Source organism: Cervus canadensis, chromosome 12 (genome assembly GCF_019320065.1).
Source record: "Cervus canadensis isolate Bull #8, Minnesota chromosome 12, ASM1932006v1, whole genome shotgun sequence".
Taxonomy (NCBI): Eukaryota; Metazoa; Chordata; class Mammalia; order Artiodactyla; family Cervidae; genus Cervus; species Cervus canadensis.
Genome location: NC_057397.1, coordinates 20,603,831 through 20,621,486, shown reverse-complemented (window position 1 = coordinate 20,621,486; position 17,656 = coordinate 20,603,831). Strand labels below are relative to the sequence as shown.

Here is a 17,656-nt window from a genome sequence, read left to right as displayed (position 1 = left end):
ACAGCCCTACCACCCGCAAGCTGTTAACTCATACCAGATATTCCCCGATTTAACAGGAATTCTAAAAGTATCATATATATTATTCCACCTGTAACTTCTGATCACCAGACTTTTAATACTTAAACGCTGCGGCTTCAAGCCATTGCCCGTTGATTGGTCACCTTCACAGAATCAGGAGCTCCCGGGGATTGCTACAGAATTCAGGGTCGAGCTGAAAGGGGTGGTCGTGGCGCTTTCGACCTCTTCCACCCGACCCAGTTTTAGCTCCCTTCTTCCCCGTTCCTGGTCTTAGAGCGTGCCACCCGCACTGTGGGACCCGGCCTGGGACAGCCCTCCCGGCGCCCAGTCCGCTCACAGGCCCTGGTCCGGTCCAAACGAGGTCCCGGACCCTCGGCTGCCCTCCACCTCCGCGCCAGGTCGACCTCTTCCGCCCAGGCTAACGCAGGATTCGGCGGGTAGGCGGGCGCAGGGCCACTCGCTGTAGTGGAGAAGGTCAGGCTCACCTTGGGGCACTCGCGCCCGGACGACGGCCAGCACCGTCCCAGACCGCCCGGCGGAGTCTCCGGGGTCACGGGAGGACTCCCAGGTCACCAACCCCGGCATCCGCAGCAGCAGGTGCCAGGACAGTTGGAACCGGCCCTACCCGGAAGCACGCCGACTTCCGGCAGCCCGCTGACTTCCGGGCCTGCGCGGAGCTGCGCTGAGCGCGCCCGCCCCTCCCCCGCCCGCTTCCCGGCGTGCCCCGCGCAGGAAGGGCCGGAGTCGACAATAACAAACCCGTGGCGGCCGTGCCCGCGGCCCTACCGAGCCCGGCGCTGCCTCGGGTTCCGTCGTCCGGCCCCTCGGCTCTGACCGGCCGCGGCTCGCCCTTCCCCGGCCCCTGACGCAGAGCCGAGGGGCCTGCCCGTCCCCGTGCCCGGAGGTGGCTGCCTCGGCGGCGCCGGCGGTTGTGTCGGTTGGCGGCGCGGATGGGCGGTTGGTAGCCGCCGCCGAGGACGAGGCGGCGGCGGAAGATGGTGCCGGGGGCCGCGGGCCCTGCTGCTGCTGCCGGCGGAGGAGGAGGCGCTGCCCGGTGAGCGCGGCGTCGGGCCCCTCAGGCGCGGGTCCCCGGGCGGGAAGCGGAGGCGGACGGCTGCGCGGGGCCTGTGCGGCCCGGAGTCTTGGGTGCCCCCGACCTCCCAGTGCCCCCCGACCTCCCGGTGCTCCCAGCCGGCGTCGGGAGCGCCGGGGCCCGGGACGCACCCTCGCCGCCGGGCCGGGCCTCGAGGTGTCAGACGGCGAGCAGGCCGGGGCGAGGGTCGCAGACACGGCTATGTCCGGACCCCGGAGCGCGAGGCTCCCCGAGGGCAGCGTCCGGATAAAGTTACTCCCGGGAATGACTCAGCCTCCGCCGGCCCGCGGGTGGGTGCGGGCCGGGGCGTATGTGCGGATTTCACAACTTCCCCGGCCGGAGCCGGGCGTCCCCGCCGGGAGTGGGGGGGGGTGGGGGGGGTGGGTGTGCATCTCCCCGGCTCCCCGCTGGACGCGCCGCGGCGCTGGGGCTTGTTTGGTAACCGAGTCCCCGCACCGGGCTCCTGCCGTGTGGTCACAGCGCGGGGCCTGCGGGCCGGGGCGGGCCGCGGTGCTCGCGGTGGATACGGAGGCTGAGAGACCTTAAGCCGGAGAGGGGAGACCCCACGCGGGCAGCAGGATGCGGGCCGCAGGAGGACCGGCCTGCTTTGCTAGCCGCCGTATTGTACAGTTTCTCGGTTGTCGTGTGTGGGTGGTGCTTGTGTGTGTGTGTGGTTTCTTCACAGGGTGGGGAGGTTAGCAGCTTAGGAGGGGTACTCAATTTGAGGTAGACAGCCCGCGTGATGAGGAGTCTCGTTGGTGCGTTTCCATGTTTGATACACACAGGGTTCTTCAAGGTCCGGTGTTCCTGTGGGAAGACGCAAGGGGCCGTCGAGGAAGGCGGCTGATTGGATCTGTAAGCAGGCCCTCCTGGGGATCTGAAGATGGTTTTCTCCTTTCTGTTTTTAATGTTGTAACAACAGAATATGGTCTGAATGAACATATTTTCTCAACATTTTAGTGTTTAACATTGTGTCTAAAACCTAGAGTTTTATAAAACCAGGGTGCTTTATATTGATAAACGGTTGTGTTGGTAAATGCCTGTTGATGGAAATCAGATACGGACTCAGACACGGTTTTAAAAAGAGTAATTTAATTTCGTCTGTTTGGAATGCTTTATGTTTGTCACGGTTAGGATTGTGTCTGGCCTGATTCTTGGGTGGAGATGTTGGATGATAGGAGAGGAGGGCCGCATTTTTCTGGCCCTTGCTGAACACACACACTGTCAGAATACAGGGCAGGTTTACTTCCAACAAATGAAACTCATTGAAGGGGCAGAGGGCACAAGACCTTTGTTTTTGGGGGAGGGGGAAAAAAAAAAAACAAAAAGCCCCACACTTTTGAACCTAAATTTTTATTATGTAAGCTTGTTCATTTCAGTCAGAAGCCTGAGAGGAGCTCTTATTGGGCCTCTAATTTTGAGACTATCTTTACACTCTCCTGCATTCAGCAAATGTTTGAACACCTGCTTTATGCTTTACTTTGCAGATGTGTGGAACTTTTCAAAAAAAGCAGTGGGTAGTAAAATGTTCTCTTCCAGACGGTACTGTTTGGTAACCCCAGTCAGCTTTTTGTATTCAGAAAACACTGGCTCAGGCACCTCCAGTGAAAGTCTAGCAGCCCCCTTCCACACTCACTCACTCAGGTGGTTGTTGCTTCCTTACGGAGGCAGACCATGGAGCCGTCTCTGCAGGGCTTACAGGAATGTGTACCATATTGTCTTTGCCCAGTAAGAGAAGGGAGATTGAAGTCCTGTATACAGTCAGTTACTATTTAAGCATTGTCTGAAATCTGAAGGCAAGACCCAAGAGAAGTGAGGAAGCTGACTATTTCTGACCATCTTGGATTAGAAGGAAACTGCAGCAGCTCTGAGGTCCTTGGCATATACAGGGAAAGGAGAGATTACTGAAAGGTGGGCAGACAGGAGTGAGGGGAGAGCAGTAGGAACAGGTGGTTTGCTGGAGGCTCAACAGATACTTAGAGGAGAGTAGCATCCTGTAAACTGCTATGTTTGGAGGCACAGTGGTTTGTTCAGTAAACCTGGTGAATCTGGGAAGCAGTTTAGATTGAGAGTCATTCATTATTTTCATGAAATGTTAAACCCCAGCAAGACCCAGTTTTAACTCTAGCAATGAGCAGTGAACAAGGGGAACTTTATATGTAAGCTTTGTGTGAAGTTGTAGAAAGCGGCAGTGACACTGGTAATTTTAAGGAAGATCAGTTGCAAGTTCACACTGTGTTGAGATGCACTGAAATAGACACAGTGCTGGAGGAGCAGATTGCGGAGTGCTGGGTTGACGATTCCATACTTGCTATGCCTGTCATTACACTGCTGTGGTTCTTCCGTTATTGTGGACCTGAGAAACCTGTAACCTGGGCCTCTTGTTCAGGGCCCTGGGAGGGTGGCCTTTCTCCATCCCTCAGTGAGGCTGCTGTTCTCTTAAGTGGCTCTTTGCAGGCACAGTGCTTGAATACCTCCATACACCCCTTCTTCCAGCTATTTAGTGACTTCCCTGAGGGTTATGGGATGTTCCTCCAATTTTGCTCTCTGTTGAATTCTCCTTTAAAATTTTTTTATTGTAATTATTTTTGGTCCTGCCATGCAGTCTGTGGGGTCTTAGTTCCCTGGAAGACCAGGGATGGAACCCTCGCTCCCTGCAGTGGAAGTGTGGATTCTTAACTACTGGACACCAGGGAAGTCCCTAAATTCTCACTTTATTGGCTTGTAATTGTGCTTAGAGATGAACGTAATTGTGACTGGTTCAGGACTATCTAGGTCATATTTTTCTTTCATATGCTGCACATAATTGGCTAGTAATCATCAGAATACTGAAATATTAGTCAATATTTCCATGACTGTGTTTTTAACCATTATGCTGCAAATTCCAGCTGCTCGCATCCTTTTTTGATACTGCTATGCATTTACATGCTGTGAAAGATTCGAAAATGTTGTAGATACTATTGTGTGAGACGTTAGATTTTAAACAAACAGAATTCACATTTACATTTAAGGACAGTGTCATACGTTGTTTCATCACTAAGTCGTGACTGACTCTTGCAACCCCGTGGACTGTAGCCCACCAGGATCTTCTGTCCATGTTATTCTCCAGGCGAGAATACTGGAGTGGGTAGCCATGCCCTCCTCCAGGAGATCTTGCTGACACAAGGATCAAACCTCGGTCTCCTCCATTAGTAGGCAGATTCTTTAACACTGAGACACATGGGAAGCTCACATTTGCGATTGTTTAAAAACTACCATGTGCAGTCCTGATGTAGCATCTTTTAACAGTTATTCTGAGAATCTATCAAATGACATGCAAATTAAAAAAAAATTTTATTTTTTTTTTAAATTGAAGGATAGTTCCTTTACAGAATTTTGTTTTCTGTCAAATATCAACATGAATCAGCCATAGGACATGAAGATTTTTAAATTACATTAAGGATAAAGTAATAATAATCTCTATCGGGACACAGATTTTAGACTGTTATTTACTAATATAATCAATTCCAATTTATCTTTAAGTCATGTGTTTTCCGCAGCTTTTATGAATGTCAGGACACCACAGTGTGAAATACGTTTATATGTACTGATAAGGAGAGAGTCTCGTGTTGTTGCGCTATTCAGCTCAAACAGATTGCGTGTATGCGTGCTGTTACCTCATTTTTGAGAAACTACTTTGTCCATGTATACTTCCTGTATCTGGAGGACGACCCCAAAGGCCCAGCTCTATCCACACTGCCAGGGGTCTCCCTCTCACTCCATTCCTGTCCTGCTGTCCTCCCATCAGGTCTGGTTACAGCACCCTGGACCTTTCTGGAAAGGCTCTCTAGGGAGTGTGAGGAAGATGGCTGACCTACTCTTCTTTCCTTCTTTTTTCTTTTCTTGGCAGAGAAAGAGGAGGATCAGGTGGGAATAAATCTGATCTGGAGAGGTTGAAGCCCAGTTTGCAGTCCCTGGGTGACCTGGACACTCCCATTTGTGGTGAACACCATTAGTTTCATTGATGCAGCACCCGTGGCCCTCAGGTTCAGTTGCCGAATTACAGTTTGCAGAATTGCAAATCAGACAGAAGTTTTCCTACTTATTCTTTCTCTGAAGCTTTTGGTCCACCTTGTCCAGCATTATCCACATTTCATGTGGTCTGCTAGACTTGAGAGCAACTTGAGGGTCTTTGGACTCCTAACACCTGGCATAGAAGTATTGGTTGCTTAGTTATGTCCAACTCTTTGCGACCTCATGGACTTTAACCTGCCAGGCTCCTCTGTCCATGGGATTCTCCAGGTAAGAATACTGGAGTGGGTAGCTGTTCCCTTCTCCAGGGGATCTTCCCAACCAGGGATCAAACCTGAGTCTCCTGCCTTGCACGCAGATTCTTTTTTACCATCTGAGCCAGAATCTGGCTTTGTTGGGTGTTCAGTAAACACAGGGTGAATAATGACCAGCTGTGTGCCATTTGGGAGGTCAGTTATTGTCTGGGGCTTTCCCTTTGTCTCCCCGTGTAAGGAAGCTGTTTCTGAGTTTTGAATGGATCAGACAGGTTGACAGTAAGCTAGAGTGACAGACCTGATTGTTGTGGTGGTATTGCCTCAAAGAAGAAATTGCAGATATCCAGTGATAAATGACGGACACTTGCGCGAATATGGGAGATGCTTTCTTGTTTTTACAAGCATGAAAGTACAATTGTAACACCTGTATCTCTGGGAATAAATGCATTGGAATCAGTGTTTTTAAAAATACCCCCTCATTTATAGCTTACTGTATCCCAGAAGGACCCAGGAGGAACAGATGTCCTTTCACGATGTGAGATTGTTCTCCCCACATGAGATATTTCATAGGACTTGACAGCTTGAGAGAGTTCTGTAAGTTCAGAGTCAGAGAGGGAAGACTAAGGGCCGTCTGTGACCAGGGGCGACTTCCAGAAGGGCTGATGGACCCAGAAGGGCTTTCTGACCACACTTGAATGAGTAACTTTCAAATGAGCAGAAATGGCAAGTATGGGAAGACTGTGTAAAGTGAGAGGATGGGTTTCATGTAGGGAAATAGCTGGAGATACTTTTGGAAAGGCAAATGGGTTGATTATGAAGTTCTAAAATGTTGGTAAAGTTATGGCTGTCACCATTTTTGGAGTTGTTATTATATTCCTTGCACCGTGCAGTAATCTGAGATGCATTATTGCTATCCCTCTCTGCAGAGGTGGTATTTCAGTTCTTGATGTGCAGAGGTCATCTGAGTCTCCGTGGGAGAGTCGGCATTCAAGTACAGGTGACTCGCCATTTCAGTGGTCATCTAGCCTTAGGCCAGAGTTGGTGGGTTCTCTTTAAAGGGGTGGGCAGATGATGGAGTCCAAGGAGACTGTGTATGGAGTGGGTCCTGTCCCGAGGTCAGTGGGGCAGTGGCTGTGAAGAAACAGATGATAGGTTTGTGACCTGCGGTGGCCACAGCCAAGCTCCAGGGGGCGGAGCATCTGGCCTACGTGCTTGTAAGTGGTGGGCGAGTTCAGGAAGGGCTCGAGCAGAAGAGAGTTTCCAGGCTCTAAAATAAGGATTATGTCATTGGAAAATCAGGGGTTGGATTATATAGGAAAAAAGGGATAGGATGCAGACAGAAATAACTGACGTCTTGGGTAGCAACAGAGTGATAGTTTTGTTCACAGAGGAAGTTAGGGAACAGTTTTAAAGGGAAAGCACTGAAGTGAAGTATAGACCTGCTGAGTTTGAGAGACAGTGTGGTTTCTGGTTGGAGATCCTTGCAATGGCTGAGCACCAGTCCTGAGCTGAGGGCAGAGGTCTGGGAGGGTTCATAACCCTCAGTGGTGGTTGTCTTGCCTTCTCTGCATGTATACATTCTCTGTGTTCTCACAGCCCTATGACTTGGGAAGTCTCCTGCTTTGTTGTATCAGAATAATTTAGGTTAGCTGAGGTCCATCAGAGTCACACAGTCAGTAGTAGGAACAGGACTTGAATATAGGTCTTCTGACGCAGGATCCACGTTCTTTTCACAGTGCTCTTCTACCTCGTATGTGCATATCTAGGGAAGTGTGTGGAGTGAGGGGGTAGTTCTCCCTGGGAGCCCGATGGAGGCCAGCCTAGGACCAGCAGGTGAGGAGCCTTGTCCCTTAGCTGGACCAGCTTGAGATGGTGGGTTTTCAGGTCCTTTATTTCTTTGTAACTGTTTGATGTTCTTTTTTTCTTTTTCAAAAATGGAAACAAGTATTTTTAACCCCCAATTGTGATTTTTAAAGAGACCAAAGTCCAGCATCCAGAGATAGCCTTTTAAAAAAATTGATGTTAAATTGTTCCAGACTTCTTAATGCTTGTGTCTACACATACATCCCTCAGTATTAGTTGATAAACTAAAACCCACAAACAGAATCACATGGTACATTCTGTAACTGAATGATAAATATGTCACTTATCTATAGGTATGGATTTAATGAACATTTTAAACACATTTGAAACACAATAAAACATGGGTGGGCTGCACATCCCCACCAGGAGGAGGCAAGACTGTCCCTCCTGACCCCGAAGAGGACCCCCAGAGCTCTGCACCTGGAGCGCTCTGGACTCCCTGCCATGCAAATCTTCCTTTGCTTTTACCGTTAATGTGTATCCTTTCACTATGATAAAACGGTAATCCAAAGTATAGCACTTTCCTGAACTCTGTGAGCCTAGGGGACGCCTGAACTTGTAGTCTGCTGGTCTGAAGTGAGGGTGGTCCCGGGCACCACCGGACTTGTGGCTGGGATCCCAGGGGAGAGTGGTCTTATGGAGCCTGGTCCATCTAAGTCCGGGTTTGACTGAAACCACTGCACACCCATATGTGGAGTGCATTTTGGGTGTCAGTGTTGCTGTTTATGAAGTATTTGTAATAGTGTGGAAAGACAGTTACTTGTGAAGGACAAGTAATTGATGAGTCAAGATATACTGGATGATGCTCTAGTATGAAATCCTCATGTAGAGTTTTTGTGATTGTTCAGTTTTTCTCTCACACCACAAGCCTCCAGGGCGGGCAGGGGTCTGCACTGACATTACTCACCCTGGACTGGCTCTGCCACTTGGGAGCTCCTGACAGTCAGCTATCCATCACTTCAGTCTGCTGGCTTCCTGCCCTTCGTTCATTAAGGATTTGGTTCTGATCTGCAGTGGGACAGGAACACGTCTCTCAGTGTTAGCGTAGAGCCGCTGGCGTGCATTTGGGGAGTAACTGCCTGTTCTGTGATCAGTAGTGGGGTGAGTGTAGGTGATCTTACTTATCCTTGGTGGAGATGACAACGTTGAAAACCTTAGGGATTTTCCTTAGGGAACTAGCTGAAGAATCCTGTGGTCAGTGTCAATTATGTGACTTCTCCACAGTCTTCACAGGCATATAGGATAATTCTTTGCTGTTAAGTCGCTTCAGTTGTGTCCGATTCTGTGCGACCCCTTAGACGGCAGCCCACCAGGCTCTGCCGTCCGTGGGATTCTCCAGGCAAGAACACGGGAGTGGGCTGCCATTTCCTTCTCCAGTGCATGAAAGTGAAAAGTGAAAGTGAAGTTGCTCAGTCGTGTCCGACTCTTCGCGACCCCATGGACTGCAGCCCACCAGGCTTCTCTGCCCATGGGATTTTCCAGGCAAGAAAGAGTACTGGAGTGGGTTGCCATTGCCTTCTCCGAATTCTTTGCTAGTGTGGGATTATTCATTCATTTTATTGAGAAAGTATTTTAGAGCTGGTTTCCAGGAGTGCAGGATGCTTGCTTTAAAGAAGCTTGTTATTCAAGAGAGGTGAGAACAGTGTGGAGAAACATCCCAGTATCTGCAGCAGAGTAGCGCAGTGGATATGAAGTCAGCACAGCGAATGGCAGGATTGTGTGATTAACTCCATGAAAGAAAATGTGTGTGTGTGTGCTGGGGTGGGGGGGTTTGCAGTTGATCATGGTGGGTGATGATCACAGTGGGCAGAGGAACGAGGGTCCAGGCTGGGGAAGAGCCTCAGAGACTTGAAGTAGCTCATTTTGTTCAGAGTTAAGCAGTGTGGCATTTGGGAGTGAAACCTGGGGAGGGGAGGAGAGGAAGACGCCATACAGTGTCTGCCGTTTTACTGGACTGTCTGGGCTTGGATCCTGTGATATTACTGAAGCCCTGATTTCTTAGTTTCCTTATCTGTGAGCTGAGGATGATGATAGTATCCCTCTTAAAGGATTCTGTGTGTGTGTGAGTATTAGTTGCTCAATCATGTCTGACTCTTTGCATTCCCATGGACTGTAGCCCACCAGGTTCCACTGTCCATGGGGTTCTCCAAAAAGAGCAGTTTGTCATACCCTGTCTCCAGGGTAATCTTCCTGACCCAGGGATCGAACCTGGGTCTCCTGCATTAGCAGGCAGATACTTTACCATCTGAGCTGCCAGGGAAGCTCAGCTTAAAGGATTCTTGTGAGGATCAAATGAAATATTTCATTTAGTTTATTAGAACAGTGACCTAGTGCACAGTAAATAAACACTTATGAATGGTGGCTGCTGCCATGAAGGTCATCCTGATGGTGGTTGGTGTTGAGGAGCGGAACCACATTACACACACAACCACCCCCGCCCCGCCCCCCGCCCCCCGTCCTCCCTGAGGACAGTGGGAGGGTGCTGAGGGAGGTGAGGAGTTGAGGATGCAGGGAATAGATTGAGAGACTTTTATGGAAGTCAGAGACAAGTGAGGGCTTCGTGAACACAGGAGCCTCAGGAGTCAAAGTCGGTGGTCAGTAGACAATAAGACTACTACTAACTGGATTGTTACTGCTGTTTACCTACCTATGAGGAAGACAGGATGGTCTGTAAGACAGCACGTGAGAGATGGGGTTTGTTGGTTCCATCAGTAAAGAGAGGTTTTAGGTGACAGAGCTGTTGGGGGTGGGGTTGTATAGCGAACTCGGGTCTAGGGAGGCGTGCAGCCGGGTTTGGTCATCAGCAGTGGTGCCACGGGAGGTGGTGGGGTCCCAGCCAGACACTGGGGAGGAGGAGCAGCCGCCCAGCAAGGGCACTTCCTGTCTGCTCAGTGGTGTGATGGTCTCTATCACTGTGTTCCTGCGATGCCCCTGTGATATTGGTACTGTATGTGAGAAGTACCACAGTCCTAGCTGTTGGAAACACACAGACATATTATTATTCCACATTTGCTGGGTGCTCTGTTTCAGGAGACTCGGTGATGGTCTCTGGCAGGGGTGGGGTCTTGTCTGATGTTCAGTAGGAATTGTCATGCTTGTCAAGAACCAGCTCCTTGCAGGTTCCTGAACAGAGGCTTCTTGCTGGCTCTGGCTTCCGTTTTTTGCCACGTGGGCCTCTCCATATGACAGCGTGTTCTGTGAAGCTGGCGGGTGGGAGCGGTCAGCTGGCAAGGTGGAGGTTATGTTGAGGAGGTGCTGTCGTGTAAATGACCTCCTGTTACCTTGGCCGAGTTTCAGTGGTTCCAACAGATCCCAGGCCCTGCCCATGTTCAAGGGGCTGGCTTTGAGGCTTGGGGCTATGGTACCCTTATTCCTCTTTTACAGAAGAAACTGTAAGTATTAAATATACAAGTAATGGGGATCATTGTGTGTTAAAGACAGAAGGGACTGTAGGCTTCGACAGTGTTGGGGAGCTCTCTGGGGACTTTGTCTGATGTCTTCTAATGGGATGGTGTAGGTTAAGGTCATGTGCTTGTGGTTCAGTGAAGAAGAGTAGAGATCACTCTTTCAGAAGAGCATGCTGTTGTTATTGTTGAATTATTTCTCTGTATAATAATCCAGAAATTTTTCTTTTCTAGTTCACTGAGTTTAACCAGTAATGCCATTCAGTTGCCAATATCAAGCAAAGCAGACATAAGCCACTTGTAATCTGCTTCTTAACAACAGTGGTAGTCCTTTTAACAGTGCCTGCCGGTGAGTCACAGTTCCTGCCTTTATAATGGAGTTTTGATCTAATGCATTTAAAATAATGATTTTGGAAACATTAATTTTAAAGCCTTGCTTCCTTTCCCCTTCTTCCCTCATAATTCTACTCTAAGCTCATGTGGAAAGAGCATAAAGAAAGATAGCTACTAGTTTCTGAAAATTTAGTTTTTTGTCATCTTTCATTACTTACATTGATCTTGGGGATTTTTACCTCTAGTTGTTAAAAAATAAAATACTATCTCTTGACATCTGCCCCTTTATTCATAGATGAGGAAGCTTTATTTATATGTAGGGTTTTGACTTGGATAACTGGGTAGTGGCAGAGTTGGTTTAAATATTCAGATATCCTATGCACTTTCTGCTGTTCCACAAAGTGATGAGCTCTTAGGGCCAGTGTTTCTTGTGTGGAGTGTTTCTTAGCTCAGCGCAGAGATGGAACTTGGATTAATCAAGTCTGTCCCTCCTGTTGCAAGTGGTGGCTCTTATTTGCTGTTAGTAAGTTTAACCTTAAAGCTATTTTTTGTTGTTGTTCCAAGGAAGAAGTGGGGAGAACTTTTGGAGTTAGAAAAATGTTTGACCACATTTTAAATTTTTATTCTTAATGTTGTGTGGTACATGAGAACAGTGTGAAATATACATCTAATGTTGTAACTCCTGGCCTCTTTCTTCCTGAAATCAATTATTTTTTTTTCATGATAGAAGTTATGCCTCTCATTAGCCTCATTACTGTTCATTATTATTTTTTAAGCACCAGGTTTACTGAATTGTCCAGTTAGCCATGTTAGACATCAAATCCTATTTTCTTTTTTTGTTGCTTGTGTATTATAACTGTGCTCTGTCTTACGGGAACATAACCGCATTTATGCATGTGTTTGTAAATTGACCAGTTCTCTTGTCTGTTTCTTTCAGTAACCGTATCAGAGTGTGAGGTGTAAGCTTACAGAATCCAGGAAACCATCATGAAGTTGTATGTATTTCTGGTGAACACTGGAACCACCCTGACATTTGACACTGAACTTACAGTGCAAACGTGAGCTGTGTTTTCCTTGATTCTCATCAGTTCTTCATTTTGTACATGTAGAAAGTTAAAGATTTGATTTTGAAGATACTGTTCCTTTGTTAAATAAGAGTGGCAACATGGAAAGTCTTAAATCTTTTGTCCTCATTGTTTACATGTACAATTGTCATCTTTCTCTAAAATGTTAACATTAAATTTGTTAAGTTGTGCTTTGTTGTTTGTGTGACTATATTTTCACAGTAAACAAATTGATTTCAAACCAAAACAGTCTAATAGAAGTAAGTTTTCATAGCTGATTGTTTTCCTGAATTTCACAGTGCACTGCTGAGGGGATTGTTGCTAGCTGTATAAACCAGCATATACCAGTCCTATGGTTTTTCATCATTGTTTTTATTATTTTACATGAATAAAGCCAGTAGTGTTTGTTTTGTTAATGATAGAGTAAAATTTGGGATAAACCTTATCTTTTTTAATGGATGAAATTACTTTTTGAAAGTAAATTTGAAAGTCAAATATGATTTGACTTGTAATTGAATGGTTTTTTGAAAGATGAGAAAAAGGGAGCAATTTTCATGTGGTATCCACTTAACGTGTTTTATGTAATGGGATGTCTGTTGAACTCTCCACATCACATGAGGATTTTAACAAAGGCTAATATAAGCAGCGTTGCTAGTTATGTAGAGATCACAGAATAAATATTTCTGCTGGCTGCACTTCGTGGGCTCAGCGTTAGATGTGGCACATGGGTGGTTTACTGACCTTGTAGTTGTTTATGATTGGCTTGTTGATTGTGGAATCCAGTTGCAGAAACAATAAGCTTATATATCTTACTACGGTTTGGGGGGAAACTTTTTGATTGAAGTTCATTTGTCAGATATTTTTACACAGAGTGACTTTGATAAAGAGAAAGGCCGTCCTCAGGCAAATGTAAATAACGGATTTTGCCCCCCTCCCTCTCTGAAGTGTGGCTGACCTGAAGCATGCAATCCACAGCAAGTACAAGATCGCCATCCAGCACCAGGTGCTGGTGGTCAACGGGGGCGAGTGCATGGCTGCCGACCGCAGGGTGTGCACCTACAGCGCCGGGACGGTAGGTGCCCGACCTCGACGCGGGCGGGCTCCAGCTTTCCAGCGGCTGGGAGCTGGGGTCTGACTCCCACAGAGGGCAGTGGGCATATTCTGTGTCTGTATCAGTTTATTTCAGTTCTTTGTTTTTGTTTTTTACTTCTCTAGGACACAAATCCAATTTTTCTTTTTAACAAGGAAATGATCTTGTCTGAGCGTCTACCTGCTATTCCTAAAACTACCTTTTCAACAGAAAATGACATGGAGATAAAAGTCGAAGAGTCCCTTATGATGCCTGCCGTTTTTCACACTGTTGCTTCAAGGACACAGCTTGCAGTGGTAATTGTAATATTATTTACATTTCAGTTCAGTTCAGTTGCTCAGTTGTGTCCAACTCTTTGCGACCCCATGAATCGCAGCACTCCAGGCCTCCCTGTTCATCACCAGCTCCCGGAGTTTACTCAAACTCATGTCCGTCGAGTCGGTGATATCATCCATCCATCTCATCCTCTGTCGTCCCCTTCTCCTCCTGCCCCCGATCCCTCCCAGCATCAGGGTCTTTTCCAATGAGTCAAGTCTTCGCATGAGGTGGCCAAAATATTGGAGTTTCAGCTTCAGCATCAGTCCTTCCAGTGAACAGCCAGGACTGACCTCCTTTAGGATGGACTGGTTGGATCTCCTTGCAGTCCAGGGGACTCTCAAGAGTCTTCTCCAACACCACAGTTCAAAAGCATCAATTCTTCAGCGCTCAGCTTTCCTCACAGTCCAACTCTCACATCCATATATGACCACTGGAAAAACCATAGCTTTGACTAGATGGACCTTTGTTGGCAAAGTAATGTCTCTGCTTTTTAATATACAGCTTAAAATTTAAAACTGGTGTATTTAACAAAATAATGATTGGTAATGTTTTTGTGGACAATTAGGCAACAGCAAATGATCTAAAAAACTGATTACTTCTAAAAGCATTCAAATCTAAATAGCATAGCAGTCTAAATTATAGAAGCATGCCCAAAACATGAAAAATAGCAAACTTTTTGAAAAGATAATTTTGTGATGCCTCTGTCTGGTTTATAATTTCAGGTACACACTGTTAGTCATTCTACAGTTACAGGACCTTAGCGCAGAACAACTATCTGAAACATTTGTTTACCATCTTTCCTTGAGGATGATATGCAGATGATAACTTTAGAACATTGCTTGAATTGTGTTCAGGTAGACAGACACAGGCAGAGAGCTTAAGGAGTGTGGTTCTTTCTTGTATCCATGGTCAGGTCCTAGAGGAGAACCCAGTTTCTTCCTGATACATACTCGTATTGCTGCTTGCAAACCCTATGGGTTGTTTCCCAGTCATTTGGTTTCGTTTTTGTTTATTTGTGTTTGTTTTTGACTTGCTAGTACTTTGCTGTAATACTAGCTGTAAGCTATCAGCAGGGGGACACATGTTGCTTTCAGACATAAAAAATGTCTTAGAATCAACCAATAAGTATTTACCTTTTATGAAGATAAACTAGTAAAATAATAAACTATTACTAAGTATGAATACTTGCTTTCTGAAATATATTTCTTAGCAATCTGTTTTAATGCAGTACATGCATTTGTGAAACTGACTCATTCTTCGCATAAGATGCAACGTAAAAAAGGGAACCTCATCTCTCATCTTTCTGAAATATGTTTAATAAACATTAAAGGGTCTGGAAATGGTTTTTAGAAGGCAGCATTATTTTTAAAGGCCAATCTGTCAACTGAATTTATATACTAAAGTTCTTTAGATATGTTTTCTGTTTTTATTGGTCTACAAATAAACTAATAAAGATAGGTTATACAGTTGCATGCCATTTAAAAACATCCATTTTAGGTGATATGATAAATATGTATATTTGGTAAATTTGAGAGAATTTAATAAAAATACATCAGAAAGAATTGTAAGGTTGATTGGAGTATGTGATAAAAATATATAAACATTATTCATATTTCTCTTATTGGTTCTCCTTTAGAATAGAAATGGGAAATATATTGCATTCTCAATAGCACCATCAACAAAAGCTTATTCAATTCTAGAACATAAAACATTATAAACAAATGGAAAGATATTCTTAATGTTCTTGATCATATTCTAATCACAGTGTTCACTAGCTTAATTAGTTAATTGCTGTGATGAAGCATTTTTGCTTTTGGGGAATGAGGGGAGTTTGCAGGGTTTTATTTGTTTTGCTCGGAAAGATCACTGTCCAGGTGTAGGTAAGAAAATAAGGAGAAAGAAGAATGGGAAATGTAGAGAAGAAGGTACCTCAGGTTGTAGCATTCCCCCAAAAGCTGCTGTACGTAACCAAGACTGTGACCTGCGGCTCAGACTGTCCACCGCATCAGCAATTAGAGACTTGTGTTTTGGGCCATTCCGCGGGGTTTGTGGGATCTTAGTTGGCCCACCCAGGGATGGAACCTGGGCTCCCAACAGTGAGAGCCTGTATTCCTCACCCCTGGACTGCCAGGCTCTGTATTCTAACCATCCAGAGTGCAGTCTCCAGAGTCACATTTCCCAGTTACTTGTGTGACCTTGGACTTTTGTCTTTACTATTAGTAAAATTAATAATAGAGTATTGTTTATTAACATAAATATTTGAAAATGCACGTATCACAATTGGATATTCACTATCATTGTATTTTCACAAAGTGTTCACAAAAAAGAACACAGATTTTAAAATATGGCATCAGCCATGGCCCTCCTGTGTATTCCCTTGCGTTCAGTCCCCATTATTCTCTTCCGTGAAGTTGATCAGTGACTCCTTTTGTGACTGACCTGAGTCAGTGCAATGTTCCTGAGACTCAGTTGTGTAGTTGCAGGTTTGTATTCACTGCCATGTAGTATTCCCTTGTATAAATTCACAGTTATACTTTTGATGGTTATTGTTGCCTGACTCTGCGCAGACCTCCAGCCCTGTATCCTCCCCTAGGTGTGAGTTCCTCCTTGTTACCATGGCAGCAGGCAGGAGCCAAAACTTAGAACAGTCCTGAACAGTGCTTCCTTTGACATGAGTTCAGAGCACATTCATGCATGCACTTAAGTACACATGTGCAGACGTGTACATAGGCATTACCTTCTCTTACCATTTTTTTCTTCTTTTCCAACATAGGAAATGTATGAAGTTGCCAAGAAACTCTGCTCTTTCTGTGAAGGTCTGGTCCATGATGAACATCTTCAGCACCAAGGCTGGGCTGCAATCATGGCCAATCTGGAAGATTGCTCAAATTCCTACCAAAAGCTGCTTTTCAAATTTGAAAGTATTTATTCAAATTATCTGCAATCCGTAGAAGACATCAAATTAAAACTTACTCAGTATGTTTGCCATTAAAATGGATAATAAGATGTTTGTTTAAAATATCTTTGCAGTTTATCAGTACTTTTAGTAACGGTCACTTCATTTCTAGTAGGCCACATGTTTATTATAATTGAGGTTTATTTTTTTGAGACTTTTATAATGACTTTTATGGAGTATAAAATTTGTAAAACTATGGTTAGTTTTATCCTCCACATATTATATGGATTTACCACATTTTGTTTTCTTGTATTTTCTTTATGTAAAAGACTCTATACTTTGAAATTATTTAGAAACCCAAGAATCTTTGTTTCTTGCCTTGCTACCAATAAAGTGAGGCAAAATGCAAATGAAAAGTGTTCAAATGCTAGTCAAAGAAAATTTTTTCTTTTTAAATATTGCCATATAATGTAGGCTTGCTAAGATGGAAAAGAGCCATTGTGTTCTAGTTCTCATTTAGATTCTTTTTTTTTGGTTCTTTGCATGTAAGCCTCTGATACCCATTGGTTCTTTTTTAAAAGGGCTATAATGGATGTAAAAAATACGGCAATAATTCCACACAAATGTAGCCCTTTGTTGTGTGTGTACATGTATGCTTTCAGTGTCTTGTATTCATTTTTTGTTCGGTTTTTCTTAAATTTTTTATTAGAGTTGGAGAGAAGTAGCATGTTCTTTTTTGAAGTCAAGTGGGCCTTATTAATTCAGGTTGTGGTATGAATATTTAGAACATTTTGGTCTTGAGATGACAGTGGGACACATCTTGGAAAGGAAGAGAGTGATTAAGACTGGAAAGAGCTTTTAAAAGTTTCTGTAATAACCTTTTCAAGTAACTGTTCAGGGGTGCGAGGCAGGGGCTAGTCATCTCACATGTTAATGTAGGAGCATGAATGATTTTATATATATTTTTATAGCAGTTAAATCGTCAAGATTTCATCTTTGCTTTATGTTTTTTGACAACATGTATCTATCTGCGAGTCTGTCTACTTTCAAGGTGTGATAACCCCAAGAGTTAACCTTAATCTCTAATAAAACTGTTAATTTTATCCTCTGCTTTCATTATATCTCAAATGTTTGATTAGCTTAGAGACAAAACATTAAACTTTAAGGGGACTGCTATAGTAAATCTTTTTTATAAGTTTGACTTTTAAAAACTGAGTGTCCGTATGCATGGTGTGGCCTTGGTACCTTTGCTTTAGAGGGTCTCAGTGTGTAAAGGTACTCTCCTCCCTGCTTTCTTTAATGGACACCTAGT

At 45.0% G+C, this 17,656-nt stretch overlaps 1 protein-coding gene across 1 annotated transcript in view; it reads left to right on the top strand.

The window, feature by feature from the left end:
• Nucleotides 1-735: 735 nt before the first annotated feature.
• The window catches only part of RB1CC1 (RB1 inducible coiled-coil 1), a 41,123-nt gene continuing 24,202 nt past the window's right edge, over nt 736-17,656 (top strand). Inside the window, exons 1-6 of the mRNA XM_043483272.1 lie at nt 736-1,072; nt 10,878-10,992; nt 11,914-12,034; nt 12,986-13,112; nt 13,256-13,426; nt 16,222-16,424. Of these exons, the coding sequence (XP_043339207.1) occupies nt 11,964-12,034; nt 12,986-13,112; nt 13,256-13,426; nt 16,222-16,424 (572 nt within the window). The 5' untranslated portion in view covers nt 736-1,072; nt 10,878-10,992; nt 11,914-11,963. The remainder of the gene's footprint in view (nt 1,073-10,877; nt 10,993-11,913; nt 12,035-12,985; nt 13,113-13,255; nt 13,427-16,221; nt 16,425-17,656) is intronic.